General features: G+C 38.3%; 1 protein-coding gene across 2 annotated transcripts in view; it reads right to left on the bottom strand.

Moving 5' to 3' along the window:
* The window catches only part of LOC102088179 (amine oxidase [flavin-containing] B), a 56,749-nt gene that overhangs the window by 24,477 nt on the left and 18,250 nt on the right, over positions 1-14,022 (bottom strand). For both annotated transcript variants that reach the window (XM_005501652.3, XM_005501653.3), the window contains exons 2-3: positions 9,639-9,733; positions 8,681-8,818 (exon numbers count right to left, since the gene is read on the bottom strand). In XM_005501652.3, coding sequence (XP_005501709.2) covers positions 8,681-8,818; positions 9,639-9,733 — 233 coding nt within the window. The remainder of the gene's footprint in view (positions 1-8,680; positions 8,819-9,638; positions 9,734-14,022) is intronic.

Genomic DNA, 14,022 nt, shown 5'->3' with positions numbered 1-14,022 from the left:
GGGAGAGATTATGGTTTGTAAAAGGCCAAAACATTAATAATTTAAAAGTTTTCAATCGGAAGTTTTGTTGTAGCCAGAGTAGATCTCCAGTCACTTCATGAGCCAGAGGTAACAAGGTTGAAAACTTAGCATTTCAAATTTATGAATGGACATTACAACACATGTTCAAAAATAATGCAGAAAATGAAGGTTTGTGTTGTTTGTTTGTTTGTTTTTCCATTCAGCATGGAACTAATATGCATTTTTGCAGCTCTTGTGCTCAACCATCTGAAAATACATTAGTTTGGAATCAGAAAAACATATACCTGTAGATGAAGATCAACTCAGAGAGTTTGTTTCATCAGAAGCATTTGGTCCCAAAGGGACATGAGGATACTATATGGAATCTCTTAACATGAAATTAATTTGGACTGGGGCACACCTTCATATTCTGCTGCCAAAGGGCTATGAAAGAGCAGCAAAATCTCTCAGACCGAGTACCTTTCTATCCCAGCTAGTAACATCTGAACCGTGCTAGTAATTACCTTTTAGCTTTTTTGGACACATTAAAATCCCATAACTAACTCCAATGGCAGCAAAGTCAGTTTTACCATGCCTTCTTCTGAACAGTGGAGCCAGCCTTCAATAGTGCAAATACTGTACAGGTATTCTAAAGACAGAGCATTTCAGTTTGGTTTTAAGTACCTATCATTTCCTAGATACAGATTTGTGAAACACGTATACTGCTGTGCTCAAGAAAACCAGGACAGCATCAGAATGGGTTATGCTAATTATTGATTTTGTTATGAGCTTCCTGCTCTGCCAAAGGCAATCCTAACTGAGTTATCCCCTCTGAGTTAACTCAAGTCTTATGAATTCCCTGTGGTGCTTCCTTACGAGCACACGGCTAAGAAACATACACTATATATATATATACACACATATATATTTGTGTATATATATTTAGTATTCTTCTATTTCACTGCATTTGAACTATTGAAAGGGAGATCTTGGGTATGTCTCTAGTGCAGATATCTGGGGTGACAAGTATCATCAAGCACAAGAAGAAACTTCAATGTGGAAAAATAAAAACAATCATAAAAGCGAGGGTGTCTCCTGTGAAAATTACTTTCAAGAGCTCCTAAGACATTACCTGAGGTCCCATCCTTATTTCCTACACAGACAAAACTCCAGGAGCTGTCAATCAGCATTTTGAGAAGAAACTGCAAGACTAGGCTCTACATGGAAGCAAAAATAGCAGCACCAAAGAAAGACTACACATATCTCTGAGTAATTTCCAACAAACTGAAACATTTCAGCTCTACTTCTGTTGAATTTGGACTCTTGCAAAAACAATATTTAGGCAAAATTTGCCTGTTTCTGTTTTATTGCTGGGAATAGCATTCTCCACACCTCCTGGTGCTATATAGCCTCTAAAGAAAAAGAAGACACAGATGAAAAATATGCCTCAAGATGCACAAAACACTACATTTTCAAATATTTTTTATACCTAAATGAAAGCAGTATAAAGACAGCAATAATAACTACCCCTTCTGATTATTTGACATGATATTTCAACACCAATACTATAATGTTCAGAAGATTTTGGGGGGTGTTGGTTTTGGTGGTTTGTTTTTTTGTTTGTTTCGTCATTTGTTTGTTTAGTTTAAGGCTTAGTGGTATTTAATATAGGCATATATATATTTTTAGAAACTTTCATGATGCCACTTGCAATGCTTCAAAAAGCAGAACAGCAGCATCAGCAGCTGGAGATCTACCTGCTATTGTGTGGGTCATTTCCTGCTCACAAAGGCTGTTGCTGAACTATAGGTTAATGCATACTTAAAAAACAGAAACTGCAGGGAGGAGATTCGTGCAATCCAGCTGTCTTAGGAATAAACAAATGGGGAAATGAGAAATCCAGTATTTGTCACAAATATTACGATTCCAAATAGATTTTCTCATCCATCTGTTTCACGTCAACCAAGGTTTGGCTTAGTTACACTGGACTCATGTAATATAAGTAGTATAGAAATAAACTTTCTGCATACATCAGCCATGTTTCAGGTCAAATAGGTAAACAGTGGGTTATTACAGGGGGAAAAAAAACCCACAGCATAGCAACAACAGCAGCCCCTTGAATATCAGCCCCAGCAGCTGGCGGGGCATAGAGACTGGATTCCACACATTTTGCTGGTTAGCTGAGGAAGGACATGGTCTGCCAGGAAGTATCATCAGCATCTCAATGCAGAGGAGGATCCCAGGAGAAAGTCTGCTTTTGCAGGCGCATGACAACTTCAAGCTCCCCTAAACATTATGTACCCAGGTTGTGCCCAAGTGGGATGCAGTACTGTGAATTGAAGCCCCTGGTGCCAACGATCCATGCATTTTTTATAGCACGGTATAAACCTCTTGTACACATAGTCAGCTTTCAGTGGAAGAAACGAGATGGTGTGGCACTGAATGAGCACGGATATTCCCTCAGCTAAACCGTCTAAACCTTGGCAAAACTGAGGCTAACTTCATTGAGATGTCACTCTGAATGTTAATTCACAGTCACATAGGTTTACAGGCATGTAGTGCCCTCTGCTGATTCACAGCACTGGTACATCACATACACCTTGTTCTCTCAGCTTAAAATCCTAGTAACGTCATTCAGATGAAGAACAAAAACAGGAAGATGCAAAGCTGTGAGAAGGAAAATGAGAAAAAGAAAAGCATCACTTCAGGCTGTAACTCAGTACCTGTCTCAGATCCTTAGTTCCCCACCTATTGCCATCTTGAAAATTACACTTTTGGTTTGGGGTTTGGTTTGTTTGGGGTTTTTTTGTTGACTTTTTTCTTCTTGTTTTGTTTTTAATCCATAGTATTTAACAATATGTGTAATCATAATTCCCAATAAAACAAGTGGTATCTCCAGCTCCTGAGAAAGGTACACAGGCTTACTTAGAAAACTGTAACACCATTGGGCTTCACTGAAGTTCCTTTCATTGAGATACTGTTCAGGAGCTCCTATGTTCATCTGGTTACCATACTGACAGATTTCCCAAAGGTAAAAAGATAAATAGGTTAGAAAATATAAATGCAGCACATGCAAATCTAGATAATTAGTGGTGAAAAGTTACAATAGCAAGACATACCAAAATATTCTCTAAATATGTTTCAATATCTAATTTGAGATCATGAGCTGGGATGTCAGTGTGTTTTGTGAAATTTGGTCAGTAAAATAATTCCATTTTAAGCATAGCATAGCCAGACACATTGTCTTAAAACAAGCATTCTGAAAATGAATGGAGCTAACTGGAAACAATTTTCTTCTACCATATTATAGAAATAAAGTCCATCTTCACTTTGCCACAAGATCAATCATTAAATCGCTGGAATGCATATTTTATCTGAATAAAAAAAGGCAGAATGAGGGGAAAATAAATAAATAAATCCATAAATAAATAAATAAATAGAACACTGAAGTGATTAAAAAACAGAAACAGAGGTTCTGCTTTGAATTTAAAAATGACTATAACTGTTTGTTCCAATCATCTTAGAAAAGACTACTTCTCCTTCATCCTAGAACAGGCTTTTTTGTTTTCAGATATCAAAAAACACTTTTAGAAAAAGCATTCAGGTGTCTTATGAAACACAGATTTATAGGGACTTTGTTTCTAAATATTCTTTGAAACTAGGCCTGCATGTGGCTTTCAACACCTGAATTAAACCTGCCTACAAAGTGAACAAAAAAATCAATAGAAAATTTCTCTGTATTTCTAGAATTAGTCTTAAATACCCCTCCTTCCCCTCCCAAAAGCAGACAAATGGGCAAAAATAGATGAAAACAGAAGAAGAAAAAAAAATAGAAAAGAGGAGTTTCACCTACGAGAAAGCCATCAAATTACCTCTGCCCACAGATAACATAACCAAGCAGAGAAGGCACACACACTTTCTCACAACTAAAACACTGTCTTTAAAGAAAAAGATAATGCTGGGCTCACTAGTTTTATTTCTGAGATACTCCAGGTTATTACATTTCTTATATTAAAAAAAAAAAAAAAGAAACTTTACATAAAATGTTACAGATGTGTGAAACCCAATATGCTCAGCCAGGTGTTCCTATAAGAAATACACATTCCTCTGTTTTTGTGTAGAACTCAATCAACTTCTCAAAGGAAACAAAAATTGGTTCTTACAATTGGATGCAATGGAAGCTTTTCTCACAGCAGCCTGCATTAAATAAGCTAGGTGGGAGCATAGCTACTTTTCCTTATCTTCTAGGGAACAGACCAAGGGGTCTGGGTGGGCTAAGACTGAGGAAGTTTCTTTCCATTTAGATTTCATTAAGTAATACATACTTTATTTCCAGTTAATTTTTCTTACTACTTTCATCCTCATGCTACTATTAAGTCACAGCTGTCAGTCAATTTTCCTGATCAGTAAACAGCCCTTGCGAGAACTTTCTTTACCATTCCCTTCGACAAAGATCAATTTGCAGATTTGCTGTACATAATTCTGCTTCTTTTAGGCTGTTGCAGTACAAATATTATCCATCTTCTAATTAAAAAGACGTAGTCACAAACTTCATTCTTGCAATTACTGCCAGGTCTCTGGCACAAAAAAGGGAAGATGACCCTTTATTTACAGGGCAGGTCTAATGAGAATGAAACAAGAGCAGAGTTTCCCATACTCCTGCCAACTACTGCTCTTCATTCCCAGCATGGGGGTTATCCCCTGTGGGACTCTGGAAGATGCTTTCATCAACTGCAGCCTATTCCATCCTCAGACTCACTTTTGAGGCTACCAGTGAGTGTGATCAATGACAGTGTCTTGTTACAGGAATGCTTGTATCCTTGTATCTAGTAAAGCATTAAAATAACATAGATCTGCATTGCAGTAATGACACATGAAACTACCAAGGCCCTGTAGTAATTTAAGCATCTTTGAATTTTCAAGGCGCCAGATGCCTGGCTTCTTAAATGTTCAGATGTATTCTTCTCAGTTCCCCAAGTTCTCACTTACAAATTGTCAGCAAGAAGGAGAAAAAAACAAAAGATGTGATGCCGTTTTGCCTTGCTTAAATTGATGGCAACTGAGAGCCTCACAGATTTTTCATTCTCTGACTGTGTTCTAATTAAGATACAGAAAGAAGAATGAAAGCAGTTTTATCTAGTCTTTCAAAAATCCATTTAAGGTGTTACGCTATACACTACAGACAATGCCCAGAGATACTGCCCTTAGATTTGCAGAGAAGCAGTTCAAAAGCTTAAATAAATCATATTGCTTAGCCTCAGTGCATATATCACTGATATCACAGAAGAAACACCACCAAATTCTATAACTTTTGATACAGCAGTCACTTCTCAAGCTGCTAATTAAATCCCAAGACAACTGGACCATCACATTATTTATTCATGAACAAGACCACAGCAAACTGCGTTTTAATAAGCACAATAGTCCTGAAAACAAATGACATCCAGGAGGGCTGTAAATTTTTTTTTCTGCAGATCTACTGTAGATAAGTATGTAAACTGCTAACAATAGTTCAGATCTGCGGTCCTAGTTAAAAGTATTGTGCGTATAAGACTAAGTATTCACCTTCAGTGATGTGCTGCAGACTGGGTTCACATCAGCATTCTCCCCAGGGACACAAATTGCATATGACAGTTGTGCTAAACTTGAAGAGAGCACGACACGCATTTGGACGCCTCTAGCCAGTGCTGCTGGCAGATGAAGGGGTATGAGAAAACTCCATTCTTTTACAGGGAACTTAACTGAGGTAATGAAAGAGTCAGCAATTCACTGTCAAGAGCCTGTCCGGCGAGCAGGGAGGGGATGCTTCATGTTTCACCCAGCATTTTAACCTGAAAGACTCCCCTGGATGCGTAAAATGCCAAGCCTGCTTTCTGGTGCTGAGGAAACAACTAGCAGGACTTACTTTGATTGTCACCACACGAGGAACGTTTCAGGTGTGATACACTGTCAAAATAGCCAGCTAACTATGCCAGCACTATCCACACTCTGCACTGAGACAACACAGAGATTAAAAGGAATAAATGTCACTACCACTTTGTAGCAACCATGTTATAATCTGGGGAAATTCCAGGAACACATAGAAAGTTCTGGTGGAAAAAAAAAATCTGGAAAAAACTGACAAGAAGTATCAATGGCAGCGAGGGGATCTACCACAGGCTAGTGACTAGATTTTGAGAAACAAGCTACGTTGGTCTAATGTAGCCAGTAAGAGGAGTATTTATGTTGCCAGGTTTTCATGCAAGCTATCTGTCAGTGAAAACAGGACCAGAGGGTGTTCAGCTGGCACCACAGCAGGACAAAGGGTAGATCATCCTAACTGTATGTGAAGGAAATAAGTTATAAAAGATTAATCTGGCAAAGCAGCCATATGAAGAAATGTTTCTTCACACAGATTTAGGGTAGCAGAGCAAACCAGTTCCACAGTTATCTTAATTAGCAAAGGAACCTGTGTTTCTTGTTATAACCTCTGATTAATTTTTGGTTTAAAATATGAGAAATTTACATGGCTTTTGGGACTGCATGAAAGTGCAATTTGAATCAATGGAGAAAATATGTTGATAATTAAACCTTCACAATAATTGACATGTTTTCATATTTCAACATTTCTTTCCAGAAACTGTTACATGACAAAGGTAAAAGTTGCCTGGACTACCTGTACTTTGGTTTGTTTTTCTAAGACAAGCTGTCATTTAGTGAGGAAAATAAACAACACCAATCAAAAGTTGCAAATCTACCTATTTAAGGTAGGGCTCTGAATCCTCTCTTGGGCAGCTAAGGAAAAGTTTTAAGAAAGAAGTTTGAGAAAGTGTTTTACATCTGCTTGCCAGTTCAATGGTAGCACTGTTAGGAGATGATGACTTCTCAGATAGTTCTGCTTTTGCTCCTTTCAAATGCCATGAAAAGGGCTGCTTAACAAGTAGAGGGAAAGAAAAAAAAACGCAGAGCGAGAAATAAAATTTGGAGTTTCTAAAAGATATGACACACAATGTAAGTGAGACCAAAAAAATCTCACAATATAACATGACATTAAAAAAGATTAAACAGGAAAAAAAACATACAACCCAATCAAGCTGGTAAAGCCTAATTAGCAAAGACCCACCCAGAGATCAACAAAACACATTCTTTTCATTTTGTAGTACAAAGAAACTGCATATATTACTTGCATTAAAAAGCCCCTAAAATAAATTTAATTAACTATGAAAGGTTTGATTTTGCCTCTGGGTATATGTAAAAACAGCGGCTGATTTTACAAGATACACTGTGATGCCTGGTTGTGTAGCAAGAGAAGAATTAAAATCTTTAGGTTGCATTGCCTGTCTGGGCTCAGAGAGGATTTTATGGTTCAGAATTTGATGAGATTTGGCCACAGTCACAAAGGTTGGGTCAGCAGGCAAATTCAAATTCACGTGGGGCAACAGACCTTTGTATATTTTGGAATCTGATTTGCAAGATATGACTTGAGAGTACTAGTTAAATTTCAGGGAGCACACAAGAACACTGTCCATTTTCAGGGAACACATGGGCAAGCCACATGGCTGAAAGTAAGAGATCTGTATGGAATGTATTACAGTTAGGTGAAATACAAAAGGCTGAATATTATTACACTGATCTGGCCACAAAATAATACATAGGATTACTATGTACTGTTGATCTTCCAGTTCTTCAACTGCAAGTAGTTCTTCAGCTATGATAATATTTTTCACATCAGTTCTACCACAACAGAAGTAATTGTGGACAGTTACTATAGCAAATCCCTTTGAGAAGACACTTTTTTCTTATAACAATTCAAGAGGAAAAATATTGGAAGACATATGGCAGACCACCTTTTCTCTATTGCTGTTTTTAAATCTGTCAATATTTTCTTTAACCTTTGACCAAACACCAACTACTATCTGGCAAATATTTTACCAGTAATTGCACAATGGCTTTTCATAAGCATATAATGAAACACAATGTTAATTTCCTCAGGACTAACACAGAAATTTTCCCTTCTGTGTGAGTGCAACAGTGTTCTATATTAGGAAAGTAGAAAGGGTGCTCTTTTGAAGAAAGCATAGTACAAATACTGAGAATATGTGGGCTTTTTAACATGTCTGTCTTGTTTCAGTTTTTTAACAGATTGTTTAGATCTTCCTCCACAAGAATGCTTGACTCCTAGAACCTTTTGTAATTACTATTACAATGTGTTTTGCTACTCTGCATGTTAGTTTCCCCATCAGCAAAGTTATACAATCTCTTGCAATTCTTTCAGTCAGGATAATGTTAATAATTGCCACTGGTTTAGGTAGCCCACCCTGAGAAACTTTCACCCTGACTGAAGATACTTCTAGGACTTCTGACAGGGACTTTCAGACATCTTGGGCAGTCTATATGAGAACTGATCTGCACAGAAGAGTCACAGCTGTACTGTTCATAAACAATTAAGCTTTTTGAGAGCTTTTAACTAAAAGCTTAGTCCTGAACCAAGGTATCAGCTAACAGGATCTGTCTAGAGGATACCTATGTGTATGTGCATGCATAAATAGTAATTTGGATGAGTTCTTCATTACCAATATATTTACTTTTATCTGAGAAACTCAAATGATGCATACATAAACAGGTATACTCCACTGTAGCAATGAGAGAGGAGATTACTACAACTTGCCTGTCTACAGCAGCATGTTTGAGAGCATCTTACCTTGACATGGTGTATCAGGTGCTCAACTTCATTCACTTTATACGTCTCTATTCCTAACTCCTTAGATAACCGCAAGAGACGATTTTGTGTTGGCCCCACATAAGCTCCTCCAAGGTCCACATATTTAACATGCTTATTCTGGTTTATCACACACAACACACAAAGGGGGAAAGAAAAAGAAAAAAAGAATATTAAAAAAATATAAGCCTTTTGTTAATAGCACACAACTTAAAAGAGCAACCCAGAGGAATTCTTTAAGTGAAATATTCCCAGAGCATTTTGGCCAAGATTCCTCTTTCCATTGAAAACTTCAGTTATTTGGTAGAGTTCTGGTGTGGTGATTACCAAGAATCTCAGATAAGGAGTTCATAATCAGGCAGAGAAAGGACAGAGTCAGAGACATCTGTGTAGTTCTTGCTCGGTCAGGCATCTCCCCAATGACTAGTTCAAAACAGACTGTACTAGGAAGTTGCACAGGTAAGATTTTCTAATGAGCAGACTGGGAGGAGGTCTCTAGAGTCAAAGTAGAGCAGAAGGTAAAGCAATGAAGGGAGACACGCTAATTCTAGTTCCCAGCCACCCCTGCCATTCCTCCAGCCTCTGTCTCTCCTCACAGCGCTTGTTATGGTTCAGCTCAAAGCTCTTCACACCATAGTTGCCCTTACAGGTGGATTTTTTTTTCATAGAAATTTCTCCAGTGTTTCCCCAGGAAGTGATTTGGAAACTTCGCTAATCATGTTCTCCTTCCTGGAGGAAAGAATTGATGACTCCAGAACCTGCAGATCACACAGAAATATTCCCTCCCCAGCATCATGCCAGTCTTTTCCTACTCTTTCTGGTACAATATCAGGAAATTTCCCACCTGCTATTGCTCTAGAAACATATGTATAATTATATACATGTGTAATATATACTATATGTATTTATACGTAGTATAGATGGGTTTGAAGATAATTACCCTTATGGTGAAAGTTCTTCCACCAACTCTGTCATTGGCTTCAAGCAATACCACATTCAAGCCCCACTCAGTCAGCAGTTTGGCTGCTGAGAGACCTAAGAGATAAAAAGAAAAACAATATAAAGGATACTTCTGTATGTGCACCACATGGCTTTTGTGACTTGACACGTTAAACACTCATATAGGTATACATCCAAATACTGAATTTTTCATTCAAACACTTTGCTGGAGGGTGAGGAATGTCCTGAATTTCAAAAGCTTTCATGAAGCTTGTTGTTTCTGCTTTCCAGCTCTGAGTATTTTAAAGTACATTAGCAAAGTTCCCATATAGTCGGGTCACAGATGTCTTCTCCTGAAGAACACATGGTCTGACTCCAAAAAGTGTGTGCTTGCGTGTGGCAACAAAAAGAAACAATATGGGTAAGTGTATCCAGAAAGAATGTTTCATTCCTCATCCATTTTCTCCATACACTTCTATTTCCATCTTTCAATTATTGAAGATGAGATACCAAGAGAGGGAACAAGGGTGAACACAGGAGGGAACATCTCATTTTAGTTCTGGTGCCATAAATCCTCAATTCGTCAATAATTGCAGAGAAAAATATTAGTGCCAGACCCTGCAGCAAGTACATCAAGCCACTATAGGAATGAAGAAAACTAGAAAGGGTGTACAACATAGAGGGAATACAGCCCACAACCTCTAAGCTTAAGATCACCTCTGCCTTTCATGTTGGCACATATAAACAGAGATTTGTATAAATTGAGGTTCTTATTTCAGACACGAGTGAATTTCTAGTGAGATGGCAAGAGAGATATTCTAGGGGGTTGCATCATCCTCTTGAACTGGTAGGATGTGTTGAAGAAAGTTCAACACAGACCAGGCTAGAGGCCACACTCATACATCATAATTCAGCTATCTTTTCTGGCTCCCTGCCTTGTCACCATCAGAAGGCAACCGGTTTCCCCTAGGTGTCCTAGTACAGGTTTTTGAGAAGGAGGAGCCCAAGGAAATTGTTCCAAGTATAAGACAGCCATGAAAAAAATGGCAAAAGTACTGGCAGGAAAAAGAGATGGTCAAAGCTAGTATGACATGACTGAATGAAATGATAATGAAGAAAATATAGCAGGCCTGGATATAGCAGCCCTGGATAGAGAAAGAGTATTAATGAGAGCTACTAGAAGAGCTACAGAACATCCTGGTTGCCAACTAGTGGCTTAGGAGTAGGTCCTGTTCCCAGCACTGCAGTAAATATGTAGCACTATGCTGTCTAAATCACTTAAACTCTTTGTTTCCTCATCTCTAAAAGACAGACAATGGTGTAGACCTTTCTATCTAAAGGATTTGACATTTTCTGAAGAAAAGCAGCAGATGTTAACATTAAAAGTTCATACTGTCCTGTTTTTATTTCTGGCTTCATGGGCTTATTTATCTTGGCCAAAGTGTTAGTGGGAAAAACAGAAATGACACTGATAAAGGTCTTTCCACACTTCCTTCTTGAGGAAATTATATTGCAAAAACATCTGGCTGCATCAGTGGCCTCGACTACACTCACAAATATTAGAAGATACTAAAGAAGAGCAAAATACAGAGAACAGTCATGGTATGCAAACACAGACCACCCCTTCAAATTACTTGCAAAAAGTAATTGGATCCTGAAGAAAAAATAGACAACAAAACTCCTAAATAAATATAGCTAACCAGTTAAGGGAAAAACAAACAAACAAACTACACACACACACACACACACACACACACACACACACACACAAAAAGTTGCTCTTCAAAAAATACGAGTATTCCACCAGTTGGGAGAGGATCAATAGTAGTTATTAATAATTTGCAGAGTGAATACTTAACTTGAAGGATGTCGTCACTGAAGGTTTCTGTTGGCCTGTCATGACTAATCCATTAATAACATTCAGTTACCAATTCTGATTAAGGAATACAAAATTTGGCTTTATTAAAATCTGATGAAAGAATATTTCAGTACAGTTGGGAACAAAGGCAGTTTATTCCCAAATGCTGAACAGACAGGTCTCAAGACTCAACTGGAGCATAGCCGATGCACACAGGTATCAGCCCAGATACCATCTCCTTGTTTCCTTAGGCACCTTTTATCCATCCTATTGCACCTACCTACTATTTACTCCCTACTGTTTATTTTGGGGTAGATGCTACCTTTTTTTTTCTCTCCATGCATTCCCAGATACACCTGTTAGAGATGGATAACAGTTTACTCTTTCCTGGTACAAATACAAAAAACAAACAAACAAACAAGAAAAACCCAACAGTGTGGAGAGGAGGACTGGGCTCATTAATACCTTGCTACCCTATGCCCATCCTCCAGCAGATCAGATCTCTATAGAGAAGGATGTGTCCTTGGGGCTTGACTCCATAGTGGAAGTTGCAATCTATAGGCTTCCCAGACTAAGCACCACCTGACCACTTTTCCAGGGCTGGTGATCCACCCCCTTCTCTCATCTACATGACAGCTCTCTTCTGGTCCAATGTTTGCTGGAGAAATTATGCAAATGATTGCTGACAAAGGCAGGGAATGTAGTCAACTTCTAGCTCCTCCACTCTCTCATCACTAATGGAGATGTCAAACATGTAACTGGGGGAATTCATGAAAAAAGTAAAGGCAGAGGCTCAGGAGGGTGAGATGGCACAGCAAAGGACCAGATTAGGTCTCATAGCATGCATAATACAGGATAAGGCAAGACTGCTGTCACAGACATCACGTTACAGTGCAATATTGACAGGCAGAAATTTTGACATTTTTGGTATCTCACACATTTGAAATCACAGTACTGCCATATATCAACCCGTACCTGTTCCCTGGAGCTGGACCCAAGATCCCAAACTGGTTCTTGAACTGTTATTATAGTAACAGCAAGAGAACTGGATGCTGCAGAGGGAGAGCTCCAAGTCAAAGTGATACAAGGACAGATTAGGTGCCAGGAACAGCAACAAAAATATATTAAAATGGAAATTAATACTAGCACATGAATACTGTGGCATGAGGTTAAGGTTTGCTTTTCAGAAACTAAAAATTGCTGCAGGAAACTCCTATAAACCTCTTTTCTGGCCAAGAGTCAGTGTGGCCTCTCTGTGCTTAATACCCCAATTGTCACAAGCAGAGCATGCAGGAGGTCTGTGAAGCAGAGACTGGAAAGATCTGTCATACATGATGCAAGATATAAACTTCTTGAGAAGTTGAAGGTTTCACAAGTTTCACACATGTTGTCACTGCTTCTGCCTTATTTCTCTCTCCTTTGCACATCACTAACAAAAGGCAGATCTTTAATACTGTCCACAGGGCTCACAAGCAAGGCAAACAGCCACATTCAAATATAAAGTTCATCCAAAAATGGGACTGATGCTGTTGCTACTCCCATTTCATCCACAATGTTTTGTCACCCAGTTGCACCTTCCACACCTTCCCAGGAGCATTTCAAAAGACGCAGATCTGAATTGCAATATGAGAACTCAACCACTTTCACCACCACTTTGCAGAGGACAGCAACTGAGTCCTGTTTCCATTGCAGGTCAGCCTTCCCCAAGGGGCAGAGAGCCATCTATATAGCGGAAAATGTATGGTTAAGCAGCACCTGCAGATCTTTTCAGAGAATCGATAGGCAGGTAATTAATGCAAACAACAAAGAGGCCAAGATGATCACTCTTGTTTGAAGTCCCAGACAGAAAATACCATTATGCTTAGAGGATGTTTAACCGTGCAAGCCTTCATCCATTACCATAGCAACACGGTACCCAACTGCAGCCACTCAGAGATACCAGTGAGAGATTGCCTTCCCCAGAATTTTATAAAGCAAGTTCAAGCCACAAAAATCATTTCTCCATCTTGTAGCACTTCACATTTACATGGATCTTACACAAATGTAATAATCACAAGAATTATTTAATCTTCAGTGACAACTTATTTCTTTCCTGTTTGACATCTCTGTACCTGTTAAACATCTTAAATTGAACCATTTAATCGAACAGCTTTGTTATAACCTCACTTCCTAGCATTAAAGCCTTTCTTACAATAAGAGAACAACTAATTCAGATATTTTTAATTTTTAGAAGAAAAAAATCTTAAATCTTAATCTTAAAATCTTAAATTTCTATGCCAGGGCAGAATCCAAATTCACATTTCGATTTATGAATGTGACAAGAGTTGCATTTTCCATCTGAACCATGTGTATTACAGGCTACAATGAAGCCCTAGAGTCAAATATAATACATTTGACTACCAAAACAAAAATTCAAAGTAATTTTATAAAAAACTGATTGAAATTTTGTAACACCAGTCTGATTCTGCCTGAAATCAGCAAATTTACAGAAATAATATTTTACAGAATCACACACAGAATCACACAG

The sequence above is a fragment of the Columba livia genome, chromosome 1, assembly GCF_036013475.1.
Source record: "Columba livia isolate bColLiv1 breed racing homer chromosome 1, bColLiv1.pat.W.v2, whole genome shotgun sequence".
Lineage (NCBI taxonomy): Eukaryota > Metazoa > Chordata > Aves > Columbiformes > Columbidae > Columba > Columba livia.
The sequence above is the reverse complement of the archived record's forward strand: the minus strand, read 5'-3'. Positions and strand labels throughout refer to the sequence as shown.